Here is a 19,852-nt window from a genome sequence, read left to right on the forward strand (position 1 = left end):
GGTCAGTAGCAGGGGTCAGAGTGCTCGTTGGAGAACCATCAGGGCACCAAGGACCCCATCTTCTCGTACCAAATGCCACAGCACAGCTCCCGCCTGCTACGGAGGCAGTACGGGAGCAGCATCCCCAGCAACCCCCGACTCTCGGGAGTGGCAGCTGGACCCTCAGTGCCTGGGCGCCCAGAGGTGAAGCTGGAGCGACCCCGCCCCCTCCCTCAGCCCTCAGCCCTTAGCCCTCAGCTCTGCCCGGACGGACCCTGCAAGGCGCCACGGAGCTACAGCTCTCGGGCCCTTGGGCCCCGGGCAGAGCTACCAGATGTCCAAGCCCAGAGCGCCCGGCAGTGGCCGAGCCGCCCCCTCACCTGCACCTGCACGAAGGAGCCGCGGTAGAAGCAGCAGGCGGCAGCCGACAGGGCGCTCCACAGGCTGCAACGCTCTGTCATGGTGGGGCTGGGAGGCCGGGGCCGGGACAGTGCTGGGGGCGGGCGGCCGCGGGGCAGGGGCTTGGGGACCGACCGGGCTGGGCACCGGCTGCGCGTGCCTCTTGGCGGCGCGATTACCTCATCGCCTTGTCAGGGGAGGAGCGGGGAGGCGGGGCGGGGAGACCCCACCCTCTCGGCGGCCAGGGGATGGGAGGGGGCCATTGTTCCTCCCTCCGCCCACCCCGACTCCCCGCCCCTCACCCCCAAAGCTCCTACACAGCGCTCCGGCTGCTCTGAGAGGGGGGAGGGGGGCGCAGAGGGAAGGACTAGTCAAGGAGGCTGATGGGGGGCACGACTTGAGGGGCTGTGGGATGGGGAGGAACTGTGAGTCGGCGGGGTAGTCCTTCCTCTCCCACTCACTGCGCCCCCTCACTGACCAGGAACGGTCAGAGACTTTTGAATTAAATCACATCTAAAGCTGGAAAAATCCTTGTATGTGTTTTGACCAAATCCTTTGTGGCCTCAGGAAATCTCCCGAAGCCCAAGATTTCTCATCTTGCCTGTATAACAGGGACTCGGCTGGAAATCTCTAGATGTTTGCCTCACAGAGAGGGGTAACAGAGAGCCAGTAAGCTCCCTGGTTAAGAAAGCCAACCTGGATTCAACTCTTGGCCTCTCCCCTAACTAGTGGTGCCCCACCCCAACCCCAGTCTCTTCTTGGATCCCCAATTTACTCATTTGAGAAATATTTCTGGAAAATTCAACTAATACCTGTGCTGACCTCACTCTCATGAGCCCTGGCTGGGTTGATGCATGTAAGTTGCCAAGCAGAAAGTAAGTGTTTAATAAATGCAAGCTATTATTTTCAAGCTTAGAATCTGGATTTTTTTGGTCTGAGAATCATAGGCTCTTCAATGCAATGGCTTGACTTGGCATTAGTCTGGTCCAAGTTCAAATTCTTCTGACAGGCTGTGTGGACTCAAGCAGCTGAATTTACCCTTGTGAGGCCCCATTTTTGTTTTTCTTTTGTTATGTTTTGCTTCTGGAAAGACATTTGTATCTCTGAGCTTGGAACCTGGAATTTTTGAGCCTTGGATTCTAAAATCTTTGCCTTAGAATATAAGGATTCACATCATGATCTGAGAACCCTGGAGTCTGGATTCTTCAAAGATGAGTACCTCAGGGCATGAATGGACATTGGGTAACTGAGTGTTGATTCTAACTGTTTAGCTTTGAGGTTTAAAGCTACAAACAATAGGGATTTCATCCTCTGGGGGATTGCTTGAATCAGTTCCCCTGGTATTAGTTGTTTTTTTTTTTTAAAGGTGACACATCTGGGGTCTTAAAAACTTGTGAACCACCATCCAAGATACAATGATTGGTCTCTTCCCACCCTAAGCAAAGGAGAATGAAATAAACCAAAGAGTGGAGGAGGCAATAAGTGCATACAACTAATGGTGAACTTGAACTAGAGGAGTTCTTAGGCTTCCTCTAGCCAGACACCAAAAGAATTAGATGGTGCCCAGTTACCACTACTGACCATTCTGACCTGGGGACACGATAGAAGGTCCCTGTTAGAATGGGAGAAAAATTAGAACAAAACTCAAATTCATACAATTAATATCAAAGATCAGACTTACTGGTCTGATAGAGACTGGAGGAACCCCTGAGACTATTGTCTAAAATCACTTTTCTAATGTGAAAATGAAGCCACTCCCAGAGACCTCTCAACCAAATCATAGACTGGCCTATGGAATAAACAAAACACCTATGAGGAAGGTACTCCTTAGAAAAGTCAACTATACAAGACCAAAGGGGCAACATTTGTGTGAAAATAAAGATGAAAAGGCAGAAAGGGGCAAGGAAATCAGATGAATGGAAACGCAAAGATTGTAATCAATGTCACTGAATAATTTGTACATGAATGATTGCATGGAAATCAAATTTGCTGTTTAGACTTCCACATAAAACACAATAAAATGTTTTTTTTTTTAAATGCTGCTATCATTTAAAAACCCATCAAGTAAAGGACAAAAATGTAAAGCTAACATCAATGGTGGGTCTCACTACCTTGCCAGGTTACTGGGATTTGTGGGGTACTGAAATATGTCTTCATGTGTCCCAACCACACTATCTTTGGTGCTGGTTCTCCCTAAAGTCTTCTTCCCCCTATGGTGTAAGAACTCTGGACGAGGAGACTGGATTCCCTGAGCTCCTTCAACTTGTTTTTGGCCTTTGCCCACATTCCTCCCTCTACCTGGACCATTCTCCCACCCATCCCTGTTTATCCTTGACACCTTTCAGATTTTTTTTCAGGGATAGTTTGTCAATGAATGTTCCCAGTCAACTACAATGACTGGCTTCAATGTCTCCTCCAGAAAGTCTTCTTTGATCTTCCCCCTTCCCAGTCAAAAGTCATTTCCTACCTCCAGAACTCCCAGAGCTCCTTATCTGAGTCATTATGAGGTGGAGGAGAGCAGTTCTGAGCGCTCCATACCCAGCCTCATTACTAGTCATTTATAGTTTTATAGGTAGCATCTCAGAATAGTGGAATGTCTCTGTGGTCAGGAGGCAGGCTAACCATCCCTGTTCTAGGCCCAGCTCCCTCACTTGTGGACACAGCCTAGGATAATCACTGGACTGGAGACCACAAGGTAAGCAGTTCGAACCCACCAGTGGGAGAAAGATGAAGCTTTCTGCTCCCATAAAGATTTACAGCCTTAGAAACCCTATACAGGGTTGCTATGAGTCAAAACTAACTCAATGGCATTTAACAACAAAACAACAGTCCTGGATTGATGGTGCCCATTATTCCCATTTCACCGTTACTCCATTCGGGTGAACACTGAAGCACCCAAAGTCATACAGCAAGGACACGGCAGATCTGGAATGATATTTGCAAAACACAAACTCAAATCTTTCTGTGATTCTTCCTTGGTCCCATACACAGCCTGGTGCTCCTTGCCCTGCTATATGCTCAGTCTTCAGCATGGGACCTGGCTAGGGGCGGGAGGGCAGGGTCATGTGAAGGAACTGGTGGTAGAAGACCCAAGGATCATGATCAGATAAAAATGGTTTGTTGGTTGTAAATGTAAAGGTAGACATTTAGTGGCAAGGAGGGGAGAGATTAGCTTTGCTTTGCAGTCTAGGAGCAGAGGTCCCTGGGACCATGAAGGGAGAAGAGCGGAGAGCAGGACCCTATCCAGACAAGTAGTGATCCCTGAGATGGAGGCAGAGACGATGAAGTGGAGAGGGAGAGATGGAGTAGCTGGAGCAGCTGGGGACTTTAGACCCAGAGAGGGAGAGGGGCTGTGTGCTGACAACGGGGAGGTTGGGGGGGCTTGAAGGCAGGGGCGGGAGAGGCAGGCTTATAGTGTATACCCTTTGGTTGGTTGATGATGCATGGAGGGGATTGTAACCATGGCAATGAAACGATAGGATGAATGTAAAACTAATGTTCTCCCATGTAAACTATCGCATAATTCACAAGAAAACATTTTTTTTTAATGGTTTGTTGTTCCAGCTCTGACCGATAATACCTGTGTGACTGTATTTAAGTCACTGCATTTTTTTAAGTCTCAAGTTTCCCATCTGTTGTTGTTAAGTGCCATCGAGTCAGTTCCTATCCATAGCGACCCTGTATAGAGTTTCTGAGGAGCAGCTGGTGAGCTTGAATCACTGACTTTGCAGTACAGCACATTAACCCACAGTGCCACACCAGGACTCCTTCCCATTTGTAAACGAGCATAAAAAGCCTTCAATGATACCCAGTGGTAAGGGAAGATGTCAAAAACCTCCCTCATGTAAAAAGCTCAAAACTGTCTCTTGTCCAGTAGCCAGCAACCAGCAGAGGGCTCTGCATACAGTGTTTGTGGGTGCCACGGAGCAGATTCCAACTCACAGTGACCCCATAGGACAGAGTAGAACTGTGCCATAGGGTTTCTTACACTGAAATCTTTACAGGAACAGATTGCCAGGTCTTTTCTCCTGCAGACTCACTGGTGGGTTCGGACTATTGGCATTTTGGTCAGTAGTCGAGTGGTTGGCCATTGTGCCACCTGGGCTGTTTCTGCACATAGTTGTTGTTAAGTGCCATCAAGTTGGTTCTGTTTGAATCAAGCTTCAGCTCCAAACCAGGACACTCAAAATGTGACAGGATTATTGTTGTTATCATCTTTATTTCAACATTCCCGCTGAGAGGAAAAATTAAGCTTCCAAAAAATGAGAGCTGTGCTCATTATTGGTTGATGAAGAACGGAATCATTCTTTCCTGCTCCCAAGTCTCAGCACCCAGCACATGGTAGGTTATCAAAAACTGGGCAGAATCTAAAGGTCATAAGCCTTGGGTGGCATGGAGTCTGGTGGTAACAAGTATCGAATGTCTTCAGTTTTGGGGCAAGAGAGACTAATCACAGGTGTGGGGAGAAGGCACTCACGGTGGAACCAGACCCCAAGCATTGTGGAAGTTCCTAGACTCTTTCCTTTTGGGAACAGTGAGGTCTGGTTCCTAACAATGTTCCAAAAAAGGGGAGGGGCTCTGAGCCCTCCAGGGTCCCCTGACCAACTCCGCCTCCCAGCCCAGCCCCTCCTACCTTCACGTAGTCACCTCCAGTCTCTGGCTCCCTAGTAGTCCTGGAAGAAAAGAAGAGAAGAGATGTGAGCATCCCCTGGCGCTGCCTGGTTCCCTGGCTGCCAATCTGCCCACCTGCTTGGGGCAAGTGCTGGTCCTCAGAGTACAGAAGGTTCACCCTGGAGGCATGAGGGGGACACTGCAGCTTTTTGGACTCTGCTGGCCTAGATGCAAACCCTGCTCCTCCACTCTTCAGCCTCATCTGGAAATCAGTGTTAAGTCTCATTGGCTTATTAAGAGAACTCAGGGAGCTAATGGTACAAGTTTAACATAGCACCTGTTTTCTCAATCACTTTCTCCCCCGACTTCAGGACTTCACATTCTCCTGGTTTGCCTTCGCTGGCTCCTCTTCTTCTGACTCTAAATGTTGGGGGGCCCAGGATGGGACTCAGCACTCTCAGCACATGGCAAAGCCACTGCTGGTTATGAAGAGCTGAGGAATAGATCTCCTCTGCCTTCAGTGGGGCTGGAATGGAGCCTGGGGAAACCAGAGAGGCGGCTGCTGCTGGTCCCCTTGTCTGTTCTCCCAGAGTTCCAAACAAATATCATTCTTCTCCATGTGAGCCACCTTACCGCCTAGACCTTCAATGTCATTGACTCTGATATAGCCTAGACCTGTCCCTTCAACACCAGAATCATAAATTCAACTGCTTCTTGATATCTCCCATTGGATGTCTGAAGGCATCTCAAACATGTCTTCTCGAAAGCAAAACTTGATCCTCCACACCCCAAGCTGCTGCTCCCCATGCTGTCTTCCCCATCTCAGCGGATGTTAGCTTCACCTTTCCTTTTGGCTCAAGCCAAAAAACAGTGGTCATCCGTTTCTCCTCTCACATTCCACACCCAATCCATCAGGAAGTTCTGCTGCTCTGCTTTTAAAATAGATCCCGATCACTTCTTTCCGTGTGCCAGGCCTGGCCCTGGTCTGGGCCATCTCCTTTCTCCCATGGAGCATACGGCAGCCTTCTCAGAGGGCTCCCTATGTCTGCTCTCACACTCCACAGCCAGCTTCCATGCTGCAGCCAGACTTCGCCAAAGATGAAAATCTAAGCAGGTCACGACACACACCCCAACCTTCCAGTGACTTACATCCCTCTAAGGACAGAATTTAAACTCCTTTCCATAGTCTGTAAATGGCCAGTCATGTAGTTGACCATCCAAATCAGAATTATTCGTCCTTAGAGAATGAATTGGAGTCCTGGCGTGGCACTGTGGGTTAATGCATCAGACTGCAAAGCCATTTGAACTGCAAGGTCGGCGGTTCAAGCTCACCAGCTGCTTCTTGGAAACCCTATACAGGGTTGCTATGGGTCGTAACTGACTCGATGGCACTTAACAACAACTGATAATGAATCAGGAGAAAGATGAGACTTCTACTCCTCTAAAGATTTACAGTTTCAGAAACCCTATAAGGGTCATTATATGTTGGGTTCAACTTCACGGCACACCATCACCACCACCACCACCACCACCACCACCACTAGAGAGAGAATGGGGTGTCATTACTACACAACCATAATAGGCATAAAGCTGGTCGTATATTCCCCAACCTAGAAGGCCCTGTGTGACCTGGTGCCAGGCTACCTGCTTCACCAACTTCCCAATATGTCTCCCTTGTTCTGGCCTAACCACAATGACTTCCTTGATAAATTTATTCCTTTGCACTTGCTGTTCCCTCTGCCTGGAATGCTCTTCCCCCAGATCATCATGCATCTCACTCCTACCTCCCACTTAATTCAAACCCAACCCAAACCCACTTGATCGGTTCCGACTCATTCCTATACAGGACAGACTAGAACTGCTCAGAAAACTTCCAAGGCTGTGAATCTTCACAGAAACAGACTGCCACATCTCTCTCTCTCACAAAGCAGCTGGTGGGTTCCCGCAGTGGATCTTTCAGTTAGCAGTCAAGTGCTTAACCACTGTGCCACTAGAGTTCCTTCACTTCACTCAAGGATCTGCTTAATATCTTCTCCTCGGGGAAGTTTTTTTTGTCCACACTACCTATGATAGCTCTCCTTTCCTTGACTCTCTGTCCCCAACCCTGCTTTATTCTCCTATAGTTCTTACCTTTACCTGAAATTACCACTTCACATCTATTCATTTACTATGAATTATCTGATGCCTCATGGCACTTTGTCTGCATCAGCAAATACCTATCCTCTAGCACAGTGCCTGGCACACAGTAGGAACTCAATAAATATTGCTCAAATGAATGCATGAATATTAAAACACTCAAGCAATGTTAGGCACTATCACAATTAATTCTGTCCAGAGTTCTCTAGCTAGGATAAGCCACAATCTTCCCATCTGAAAAACTTGCAGAGGGGAGTTTGGACATTGAGGAATTGCTTCTTCAAATATTTAAAATAAAAGAAGGCTGAGCTTTTTTTTTTTAAAAAAAAAAAAAGGTGGGCAAAGTTTGTCTTCTTAGGGCAGAATTCTACCTGGGATCTCTCCCAACTCCTGAGGTCAGGGGACCCTCATCGAGAAACTAGTTGACATCCTTCCCTGTTCTGATATTCTGGGTCATTGTTGCTAACCTTCCCTCCTGGAAAGTCCTTCTTGATCTCTAACCATAGTCTCTCAAGCTGCAACTTAGCTGAAGGAGTAGTGGTGGTGGTTTTATGTCATTGAGTTGGTTGACTCATAGCGACCCTGTACAGGGTTTCCATGCCTGTAAATCTTTACAGGAACAGAAAGTCTCATCTTTCTCCCCCAGAACAACTGGTAGTTTCAAACTGCTGACCTTCCAGTTAGCAGCCCAGTTCGCAATCCACTATAATACCGGGACTTGTTTAACTGAAGCAGGCTTGCAAAATCATTTGGGTTCTTCCTGCCCAGGTGCACTAATGGTGAGGTGGAGTGGAGACCTCTCCCCCTGCCCATCTCCACCCACTCTTGCTGGGTGAGGTGTCCCATCCCTATGTTTCCTGCCATTTAGGCCCGGAAATCCTCTCACTGCTGGGAACAGATTGGCCAGGACACTGAGATCGCCCCAGTGCCTCCTCTGGCTTCCTGTCCACTTCCTTTCAGAGTCCCAGAAGCAGGAGCAGAGCCTTGGGAGGGGTTGGCTGTCCCAGGCATCAGACCGGGCAGAGGTCCAGGCTCCGGAAGCTGAGGGCCTGGGGCTTCAGCCTACCCTTAGTGCCTCACTCTACAACACTCTGTGAGTTCTAGGACTTAATGTGACTATGTCTACTTACAAGTCACTACCATCTTTCACCTGCACTATTGCCATTATCTTGTCTCTGGCCTCCCTGCCTCCAACCATGCACTCTGTAATTGGTTCTCTCTCCAGCAGCCAGAGTAGTGCTGTTAAAATGAAACTCAGATTACATCCTTCCTCAGAGGTCCTCTATTAGGGCGGTCCTCAATCTCACTCAGAAGAAGATTCAAAGTTCACATAGCAGCCCATACACACTAGTCCTCACCACCTCCCTAACTCCGTATTTAACCACACTCCCCCTCACTCACGCTGCTCTGGTCAAGATCAACATCTTGCTGTACTTTGTTTTTTCTACCTCAGGGCCTTTGCATTTTCTGTTCCCTCTTCCTAGAGTATTTTCCCTCCAGATATCCCTCCCCTTCTTCAGGTCTCTACTAAATCATCCCCACTGAGACCTTCCCTGCCTACCTCATCTGAAAGTGTGACCTTCCTTATTTTTTATTTTTCTCCTTGGCCTTTCATCTCACATGCCATGCATTTGATCTATTATATATTAACAACCTCCTTTCACTAGAACAGCAGCTCCAGCAGAGACTTGTGTCTAGAACAGAGTTGGGCACACAATGGTGTTGTTCTTAGTTACCATGGATGACCCTATGTATGACACAATGAACTGCTGTCCAGTCCTGTGCCATCCCTATGATCTGTTGTGGATTGGATTGTTGTGATCCAAAGGGATTTCACTGGCTGCTTTTCAACAGTAGACTGTTGTTGTGAAGTGCCATCGAGTCAATTCTGACCCATAGTGACCCTGTATAGGATTCCTAGGAGCAGCTGGTGAGCTTGAACCACCGACCTTTGCAGTCTGACACATTAGCCCACAGCGCCCCACCAGGACAGGTCTTTTTTCCTAATCTGTCTTAGTCTGGAAACTCTGCTAAAACTTGCTCAGCATCATCGTAGTACACAATCTTCCATTGACAGCATGAGTGGCATGGGGATCAAATCCGGCATGGAAGGCAAAAATGCTACCAATGTCCCACTATATAACCAAACCAAACTCACTGCTGACACATCGTGATCCTATAGGGCAGAGTAGGATTACTTCATAGGGTTTCCGAGATACTAAATCTTTATGAAAGTAGACTGCTTCATCTTTCTCGCACGAAGTGGTTGGTGGCTTTAAACTGTCACCTTTTCAGTTAGAAGCCCAGTGCTTTAAACCATTATACTACCAGGGATCCTGCCCCACTATAAAAAAACAAAACCAAACGCACTGCCATCAAGTCAATTCTGACTCAATAGTGACCCTGAATAGGATTTCTGGAGCTGTAAATCTTTATGGGAGCAGAATGCTTCATCTTTCTCCCACAGAGTGGCTGATGCATTTGAACTGCCAACCTTGTGGTTAGTAGTTCAATGCTTATCCTATCTTGCCACCAGGGCTCCTTTTCCCCACTACTGTAGTTGTTGCTATGTGCCATCGAGTTGTTTCCAACTCACAGCAAGCCTGTACAGGGTTTCCAAGTAACAGCTGGTGAGTTTGAACCACCAACCTTGTAGTTAGTAGTTCAATGCTTATTATACAGCATCATACCAGGACTCCTTGTCCCACCATTTTGTTGTTAAGTGCCATCAAGAGTAGGTTTCAACTCATAGCGACCCTGTACAGGGTTTCCAAGTAGCAGCTGGTGAGTTTGCACCACTGACCTTGCTGTTTGCAGTCCAGTGCATTATAGTTAAGTGCCGTCAAGGGTTTCCGAGGAGTGGATGGTGTCTATGAATGCCAACCTTGCAGTTCAAACCAACCTTGTGGTCCAGTGCATTATCCCACACTGCCACATGTTGGTGGTAAGTGCTGTCAAGTAGATTCTGACCCATAGTAACCCTGTAAGGGTTTCCAAGGAGCAGCTGGTGAGCTTGAACTGCCGCCTTGCAGTTCAAATGGCTTTGCAGTCTGGTGCATTAACCCACAGTGCCACAGAGGCCCCTAATAAATACTTTTTGAAAGAACGAATGCCACAGCGGCTCCAGAACTTCTGAAGACAGTCTAATCCTCCAGTCCTCCGTTCTCTGTGAGGGGTTCTGTTAGCCATCCCTCCCTCTCCTTTCACTTTTTCTTGTATTCTAGTCTTGTACTTCCTCCACAACTCCCTCCAGCCTCTGGGCCTTTGCACATGCTGGAATCTCTTCTCTCCCATATGGCCAGAGTAATTTCTACTCAGCCTTCAGATCTCCGTACTCAGTTTGCCTGGTGATTTCTAGAAACTCTCCCTTCTATTGTGATAATCAAATCCAGAAATCAAAACATCCATTTTTTAAAAACTCAGCTGCATTAATCAATTTATTTATTCCTTATTTTCTGGATTTAAAAGGCACTTCCCCTCTAATATTAATGGTGAAATCAATTAATAAATAATAGTGACAATTCAGCTAAATCAGTCCCATTAATCAGCTGCATTAATTATTTAAATAACCAACCCCTTTAATTGCCTGTATTAACTGATTTGTTCTGATAACTGATACCACTTATTACATACATTAGCTTAACTAATTGGATTAATGAGCAGTAATTAGAGCCCATTAGCTTTTCTTTCCCCAATGTACATTTAAATCTGAGTTTCACCCTCAGGGCCTCAATCCTGGCCCAGAAGGAAAGGGTGCGCTTTCCCAGGAATCCTAGAGGAGAGAAGATAGGGAAAAGCTACAATCCTATCCCACTTTGGCCCTGCCTCATGGGGGCTGAAGCCTGCTGCCTGTCTATCCTCTACCTGTCCCCCAGTGTGCTCCCTTGGATCTCAAGGTCTTGCCCTGTGACTCTGATGGGAGACTTCCCCAACACAAGGGCAACAAAGTGCCAACAAACTCTGCCACTTGCTTCTCAGCTCTCCTTCTATCCTTCCACAGCCCCACCTCTCTGAGGCTCAACTTCCAGAAGGGCTGTAAGGATTATATGAGGAGGAGACATGCAAGATTCCCAGCTTGCTGCCCCTGCCTTGTAGGGGTGGAAGCATCTTCCCCTCCTTCACTCAGAACTTCACTCATTCACAGAAGAGAAGGACCATGCATCTGCTCTGAGTTATTTGGTCTTTATAGGCCCTGGGCAGAAAAGCTGGCATGGAAAACCTACCCTCTCCAGAGACACCCAGAAATAGGGCCTGTGGGGGTCCCTGCTGGGAAGGCTGTTCAATTTAGCACTGGCTTGCCAACCCCCTCTAAGATGGGCCACTATTGTCCTGGATAGGTTCCTGCTCAGTCTTCACCATTCTGCACCCACTCTCATTCTTCCTCACTGGAATAAACTGGCCAGCAGGAGCTCAGGAAATGGCATTAATCCTATAAGGAGAGGGTAGACCCGGACCTTCATCCAGGTCAAAGCTGGGGATTCTAAGTCCCAAGAGGTGCTGAACTCAAAACCTGCTGGGGAAGAACATTCACTGAGTGCTGACTGAATGTCTGTGACCTCAAAATCCCCTCTAAAAGGGAGAAAATGGAAGTTTATAACTTGTCCAAGGGCACACAATTGCTCAAACTAGGGCCAGGTTGGCCTGATGCAGATTGCCCCAGAAATGGGAAATGCTCCTTGGTAGGGATGGGAGAAGCTTGGGAAGGGAGGGCCAAAAAAAACCCCCAAAAAGTTCAGCTAGGCTAAGGGCTCAGGCCTGATGTCAGGAAGAGGAAATGGAATGGAGGAGAACAGAGAAGATATCCTCTGGGGCTCTGGAGAGAACCCTCAGCTGGGAAGCAGGAAGCTATGTGACCTTTGGCAAATTCCCCTCATTAGGCCTCTTCTATAACTTGGATTACATCTCAATGTTAAGTAAACAAAAATCCTCACCACTGGACCAATAAACAACATTCTTATCAATGGAGAAAATATTGAAGTTGTCAAGGACTTAATTCTTCTTGGATCAACCATCAACACTCATGGAAGCAGCAGTTAAGAAATCAAACAATGTATTCCATTAGGCAAATCTGCTGCACAAGACCTTTTTAAAGTGTTGAGGACTAAGGTGCACCTGACCCAAGCCATGGTATTTTCAATAGCTTCATATGCATGAGAAAGCTGGACAGTGAATAAGGAAGACCGTAGAAGAATTGATGTTTTTGAGTTATGGTGTTGGAGGAGAATATTGAAAGTGCCATGGGCTGCCAAAAGAACCAATAGATCTGTTTTGGAAGAAATACAGCCAGAGCGCTCCTTGGAGGCCAAGATGGCCAAACTTTGTTTCTCATACTTCGTACATATTGTCAGGAGAGAAGCTGGAGAAGGATACCATGTTTGGTAAGGTGGAGGGTCAGAGACAAAGAGAAAGACCCCCAACAAGATGGATTGGGCGGTGGCAGCATTGATGGACTCAAGTGTGGCAACAGTAGTGAGGTTGGCCCAGGATCAGGCAGTGTTTCATTCTGCTGTGCATAAGGTCGCTATGGGTCAGTACTATCTCAATGGCACCTAACAACAACAACATAACTTGGATGTAGGACTCTTGGTGTGGCGCTGTTGGGATAAGCACTGGACTGTAAACCATGAGGTCAGCAGTTCAAACCCATCAGCCGCTCCTCAGAAGCCCTATACAGGGTCACTATGAATCAGAATGGACTCAATGGCACCTAACAACAACAGCACTTGGATGTGGTGATAACAGCATAGACATCTCCTACTTACTGGGGCTGTTTGGGGACAAGCCTAGGGTAAATGCTCCACCTGCAATTCAGTCATCACAGCAATTGTATGAAACTGGTGTGTTCTTGTTCCCAGTTTACAGATGGGAAAATTGAGGCTCAGAGAGAAGGGACTTACTGGAAGTCACGGAGAGCATTAGTAGGCCTCTGAGCTCCTAGTATATCCCAGTCCTGTCCTCCCCAGCCCTCATCCACACAGGTGATGGACACAGGTCCAGTACCCAGCAAACAGGGTTCCCTGGGGGGGTTTGGGGGTATATGTGACTCCAAATGGGGAGAGAGGGAAGTCTATCCTTCCCAAGCCAGTCCAGTTCCCATAGCTGAGGCATCCAGGGGTCTCGAGGACTGTGAGAAAGTCTCCACAGGAAATGAGAACCAGGAGCAGCTGGCCTCCCTCGGAAGACAAGGACCAGCTGCCCAGAGCCTGAGGAGGCTGAACAGGCTGGGCCTACCACAGCCCCCTCCCCTGGTGGGTAATCGCTACCAGATGCCCAGTAGCTGACGTCACTCTAAGGGGCCTAGAGGGTCGTGGGACTCTGGGGAGATTTGGGAATTCTTGGACCAGAATCAACATTCCGGAAGAAAATGGGAAGGGGGGCCTCCAGGCCTGTTGTCAGTGCCTGGTATCAGTACTGGGGTAAAGGCAACACAAAGTGTTCCCAGCTCTCCTATATGGTACCCTTCCTCCAAGTTTCAATTTCCTTCCAAATAGCTAGAGCACCCCTTGAGAGACCTGGGTCTCTGGATGAGAGGCAAAGGCCACCTGGGCAAGTTGGTTCCCACTCATAGGAGTCCTGGTACGGCACAGCAAGATAATGCACTGAACCACAAGGTCTGACTGAACCACAGAGTTGGCGGTTCAAACTCACCAGCCAAATCTCTGAAACCCTATGCAGGGTTGCTATGAGTCAGAACTGACTAGATGGCACTTAATAACAACAACAACACAGGGTTTCCAAGGAGCGGCTGGTGGGTTTAAACTACCAACTTGATGGTTAGCAGTCCAGTGCTTATCCTACAGCGGTACACTAAAACTCCCCTAAGAGGGCCTCTTAAAACATTAGTCAGAGCAAGTGCCTCATCTTACTCAGAGTCAAAGTCAGGTCCTTGCTGGGACCTTCTAGGCCCTACATTATCTGAACCCATTTCCTCTCTGGCCTCCTCAGCGCCCCCACCTCAGTCCCCTTTGCTCCCTCCAGCCACTCTGGTCTCCAGTGGTTCCTTAAACATGCTCCCACCTCAAGGCCTTTGTATATGCTGTTCATTAGCCAGATACTAAAGGGTTTATTTATTCCCTCATCTTCTTTGTCCAAATGTCACTTTCTCACTGAGACTTTTTCCTGGCTAGCCAGCCACCCTTACCCCTGTATAACCAATCCCTTCATTTAATTTTTACTTTTCCTCCATAACCCCTTTCCTTCTAGCTGATGACATAACTCCCTTGTCCTGCTTATCTCTGTCTCCTCCACGCTGCAATGGGGACTCCACAAAAACAGGGTTTTGTCTACCTTGCTCACTGCTGTCTCCCCAGAGCCTAGAACGGTGTCTGGGGCATAATTGCATCTCAGTAAATATTAAAATGAATGAAATGCCAATTCATTCACATATAATATCAAGCTAGTACCAACAAATGTCAGTGTCTCCATCTGTAAGCGGGGTCCCTAGTATCTACTTTCCAGGGGGCTGTGGGGAATCACTTGAAATCATGGTAGAAAAATCTTTGAGATTTTTATACGCAGAAGGTGAAATGTGACCCTGTGGTTAAGAGTTAGGACTTGAAGGCAGGTCAGGTCTGGGACCAAATCCAGGCTCTTTATTGTTCTGTGACTCCAGGAAAGTCCCTTTTCCTCTCTGAGCCTCGGTTTCTTTACCGGCAAAATGGAGGGAATAAGACCCCCACGTCACGAGTTGACAGGGACCACGTATTAGTGCACTCCAAGTGGGGCTGGCTGGTTGTAAGTAGGCTTGTGATCATCTCTGGAGTGGGCCCTGGCCTGCTAATTCCTGTAGAGGGGCAGTTGGGGGGCCTCCCTTTCCCTCTCTGGGTTTCTGTTTCCTCCTCTGTAACATGGACTGGCAAGGAGTTGGGGGAAGGTTACCAGTGGCTCTCTGGGATCCACCATTTCCCTATGGAAAGGTATGGGAAACTAGACTGGTGGTTTACTTTTTGGTAGCTGAAGGGGCTGCATCCCTGTGCTTTGGGCTCCTCCTATCTCCTCCCACCTCATCCCCCATGACCTCATTAGGGAGTGGGGCACCAGGAAACTCCTGCAACTTCACCTCTTCCCCTTCCTTCCTCCTGCTCCAGGTGCACCCTGCTTCCCAGGAGGGTAGGGAGGATGATATCATCTCCCTCTTATGTCAACAGGGCCGTCAGGAAAAGGGACCCCTGTCTTGCTCAGTGGCAATTCGTCAAAGGTCCTCTTCCCCAAGCTGGATGGATCCTCAGAGATCATCTCCAACCCACTGGGGTGCTGAGCAAACTGAGGCCCAGAGAAGGCACAAAATCAGCCTGAGATCACCAGATGAAGCAGCTCTCCTGACTCCAGGAAGCTGGGCTAAGGTTCAGAGGCTCCTGGAGGAAAAGTTAGGTTTGGTGGTCAGGTGGGACACTGGGTCCAGAAGAGAACACATGTTGGTCTGCTAACCCCACCACTCTCAGGCTTGACTTGGGGTGACTAGGAGTTGGATTGAGTCTTTCGATTTCTACAATCAGCTCCAGGTTAGCCCTAATGCCAATGGTACTTCCAGAACCACCAGGGCCTTTGCTCAAGAGGGGAGGAAGACTTGGTTGGGTCCTAGGCTTGGCATTCTCGAGGTTGCTCAAGATTACTCTTCTTAGAGGCTCTAGCCCTACTGGAACACAGTGGCCCAGTCATTAAAAGGATAGACCCAGAAGTCAGTATTAAATCTGATTCGGACTTTCACTAGCTGTGTCAAGCTGGGCACATAAACCTCTTTTCTCACGTGTAAAATGGGAGTGATGATACTACCTCTCTCCTAGGACTGATGTGAATAGGTGAGACAATGTCCAGTGTGCACCAGGCCAGGGTGGGGACAGGGTTAACTCCAAGGAAACAAGGATTAGAAAAGTCCCTGATGCTAAACTGGTATCTGGGTTTGTCAGCTGTCTTAGGGGCTCAAATTTCTCCTTCAGACCACTCCCGTCCCACTCGGTTCTTCTCCGGCCCAGCCGGGTCACTCACCCTCGAGGCCCCAGCGCGGGGCATCTTGGGCCCACTGCAGTCATTTCCCCGGGGTCGCTGCCCGCAGCTCCCGGACCTCCTTAGCCTGGCTCCTGCCTTTCTCCTGCCACCAAGCTGCGGAGTGTGAAGCAAAACCTCGGGGGCGGAGCTTGACCTGTCGACCACGCCCCAAGCTCGCCCCTCTCCGCCTGCCGTCTCGCTCCGCCCTCTACTCATGCGTTTGCATTAGGGCCTGAGAAACCATGCTCCGCCCCGCGCCCCCCCAACACACACACACAACACACACACACACACACACACACAATTTCCTCCTCTCTCGGTTCCTTTCCACCGCTTGCCTCCCCAACAGTCTTCAGCAATTTAGAGGAAGGGACCAGATATCTCAGACCTTAGATCCCTTTCAGCACCTTAGGTCTTACTCCTACACGCCAGGATGAGTCAGATTTAGGAGGGTTTGACAGGAGATGAAGGAGTTCTTGTAGCTCAGTGGGTTAAAATCGGTGGTTAGCCTTACTGCTCATCTTAAGGTCAGCGGTTCAAACTCACCAGGCGCTCCTTTGAAAGTCTATAAGGGTCACTTATGAGTCGGAACCGACTTGACGGCACTTAACAACAGCAACAAGTTGCTCTTCGGGAGAAAGATGAGACTGTCTACTCCCATCCTTGCAACACTAAGGAGCAGGTCTACTCTGCCCTATAGGGCCGCTATGAGATGGAATAGATTGATTTGGTGGGAGAACGGCGCCTGGGGTAGGCAGGGATGGTTGAAAAGCATTCGTTTTATTAATTACAATCATTATTGTTGATGTTAAGTGCTGTACAGTTGGTTCCCACTCATACCGACCCTGTATAAGGTTTGAACCATCGACCTTTCTGTTAGCAGCTCACTGCTTATCCTACAGTACCATTAGTATTGTCAGGTATATGCTAAGATTTTGGAGGCATTTTATCCTTGAGTGGTCACCACAACTCTACAAGATGGTTATCATTATGCCCATTTTCCAGATGAAGAACTGAGGCTCAGTGAGGGGGAACAGATTTGTCCAATGCCACGCAGCCAGTACGAGGAAGAGACTGAACTGGATTCACAACGTAACTTTACAAGGTTCCACTCCCATTTCAATTATAGCCCAGCACACAGAGGCTGTCTGGTCACTCAGGAAAGGTCCCAGAAAAAAAAGAAAGAATGGTCCCAGAACCTACCCCAGGGTTACTGCTGCTGAGTTGGGGTTTTTTCTTTTAATTTCAGCAACCACTTCTGACTAGTGTGGTTTAGCCAAAGGCTCTGTGGGTTGAGAATGCCATGACTTGGATGAGGAGTCTCCCAGAGGCATGAAGAAAATCACCCAAGGCTTAGAGGGTAGTTGGTATAATGCGATGGATTAAGTGTGAGGCTACTGGAGATAGGCAGATTCCAGCTAAAATCCCAGCTCTACACCTCGCTTGGAGTCCTGGTGTGGCGCTGTGGGCTAATGCGCTGGACTGCAAAGTCGGTTTGAACTGCAAGCTTGGTGGTTCAAGCTCACCAGCCATTCCTTGGAAACCCTATACAGGGTCTCTATGGATAGGAACCGATTTGTTGGCACTTAACAACAACACCTTGACTGATGTGGTTCTGTGGGTTAATACACTGGACTGAAAAGTTGGTTTAAACAGAAAGATCGACAGTTCAAGCTCACCATTTGCTCCTCGGAAACCCTATACAGCATCGCTATGAGTCAGAACCGTCTCAACGGCACTTAACAACAACAGTATCCTGGCTTTTAATGATAGAAACTTGTATAGAATTTTCATTGAGATAACTTTTGTTTGACACCCAATAAAAATGCTTACTGAATGGAAACTATCATCATTATTTGCATTTTTGCGTGAACTCAATTCACTCAATATTATAGATTGAATTGCGTCCCTCCAAAAAGAGACGTTAAAGTACTAACTCCTAGTACCTGTGAATGAGATCTTGTCTGGAAATAGGGTCTTGAAGATGTTATCAGTTAGGTTAACATAAGATTATACTGGAGTAGGATCCTGTCTCAAGATAAGTGGTGTCCTTCCAAAGAAGAGAAGATACACAGAGACAGAGAGATAGAGGAAGGATTCTACGTAACATTGCAACTGCAAGCCAAGAAACAATTACTGCTACCAGAAGCCATAAGAGAAGCGTGGTGATCACTGATAAGGGGAAGTGGGAGGAAACAGCAATGAAGTTGTGAGCTAAGTCTGACCACATTCAATAGACTCCGGTAAACCTGAATTGACACCTGGTTGGCCAGCCCTGAGGACTCCTGGGTCCAGGGACAGGGATGTGGCCATAGAGGACTAGAGCGGAGAGTGAAATGTCCAGCTGATATGAAGTGAGGGGAGATGCACAAGAATACCCACACTTGCAGATAGTACCCACTTGACCTGGCTTCAATGGCTGGATGATCAGAACTCAACTAGAAGAAGAAAGAAGAGGAAAAAAAGAATAATCCGAGAGAAACAAACAAGATGGTGGATCGGGTAGACATGCAGTGAGGAGCTCTGTCAGCAACAACACAGAATACTGGACCAAGCGGGCTCAGGGAATGGTCCCAGAACTCTGAATCACATATAAGGAATATTTAGAAGGTTGGAAGGCTTACAGCTAGGGGAATTTGTAGCAGAAGTAAGAAATCCATTGCTTTCTAATTCAAGACACTCAGCTGCTCCTGGAATCACCATCTTGAGTGAGACCAAGTAGGGGAAGGATCAGAGCAGCCACAGAACCGCGGAGATAAAGGTGTGGACATTTTTTTGGTATGTGTTCATTGGTCTCTCGCTGTCTGTGCACGTCCATTCAGGTGACTAGAGGGAGTACCTGAGCAAGTGAACCCTCCCCCACCAAGGTTCTACTATGCATGCCCACAGATCATCTCAAAATTTAAAGAGACAGTTTCCATTTAAAACCACTCTGCCATAGCCAGCCCTGTACTGTTTATAACTAGAAAAAAGGCCTGAACAAGGATTGTGGAGCAGGACAGGCAGACTAAAGAGGAAATAGGCCGAAAATTGAATCCTGAGTTACATCATAACGACCAACAGTAGCATCTTGAAATTTCTCAGGAAGAAGAATGAAAAGGGAAGCCCATTTCCTGATCACATCTACCCAGAGGCAATCAGCATAAAAAATACCAAAATACACACCCATCGAAGTACTAAGGCCACAGATAACTCCTGAATATGCTCAAAAAAACAGAAGCAGATGACCATATCAGCACATGTCCAGACTGAGAAAAAGTGACTGAGACAAATGAACTGGAAGTAGACCGACACTTCATACTGGAAGATGGGCAGGCTCTGGAAATGCCTGGAAGGAATTCAGAAAAATGTTTCTAAAATGTATCAGAACATTATACAATGGAGTTGAGAAAAATAAGGAAGAAGCCAGGAAAGCACTACAGGAACAATCAAATAAGATAAATACAGCATTGGAAACAATCCAAACAATTAACAATAAAATATCAGAAATGGACAATACACTGAAAGGGCAAAGGAGTAAAATTGAAGAGATAGAAGCTAGAACTAGTGAGATAGAAGATAAATTTCTCAATACTACTAAGATGGAAGAGCAAACACGAAAAAGGATAAAAAAAAAACCTGAAGAAGGCCTAAGATTCATGTTGGACACCATGAAGAGGAATAACAAGAATTACTGGCATCCAGAAGAGGCACAATCACACAAGTCCACAGAGGAGATAGTTGAAGAGCTTCTGGAAGAAAA

General features: G+C 47.6%; 1 protein-coding gene across 4 annotated transcripts in view; it reads right to left on the bottom strand.

The window, feature by feature from the left end:
* SH2D3C (SH2 domain containing 3C) overlaps window positions 1–19,852 on the bottom strand; it is a 41,124-nt gene that overhangs the window by 14,363 nt on the left and 6,909 nt on the right. The window contains exons 1-2 of one of the 4 annotated variants that reach the window (XM_006834794.1): window positions 16,111–16,283; window positions 5,012–5,051 (exon numbers count right to left, since the gene is read on the bottom strand). In XM_006834794.1, the coding sequence (XP_006834857.1) occupies window positions 5,012–5,051; window positions 16,111–16,154 (84 nt within the window). In that variant the 5' untranslated portion in view covers window positions 16,155–16,283. Of the gene's footprint in view, window positions 1–359; window positions 586–5,011; window positions 5,052–16,110; window positions 16,284–19,852 lie in introns of those variants that run through there. The other 3 variants (XM_006834793.1, XM_006834795.1, XM_006834796.1) reach the window with 3 other exon arrangements.

This window comes from Chrysochloris asiatica, unplaced genomic scaffold, assembly GCF_000296735.1.
Source record: "Chrysochloris asiatica unplaced genomic scaffold, ChrAsi1.0 scaffold00014, whole genome shotgun sequence".
Classification (NCBI taxonomy): Eukaryota; Metazoa; Chordata; class Mammalia; order Afrosoricida; family Chrysochloridae; genus Chrysochloris; species Chrysochloris asiatica.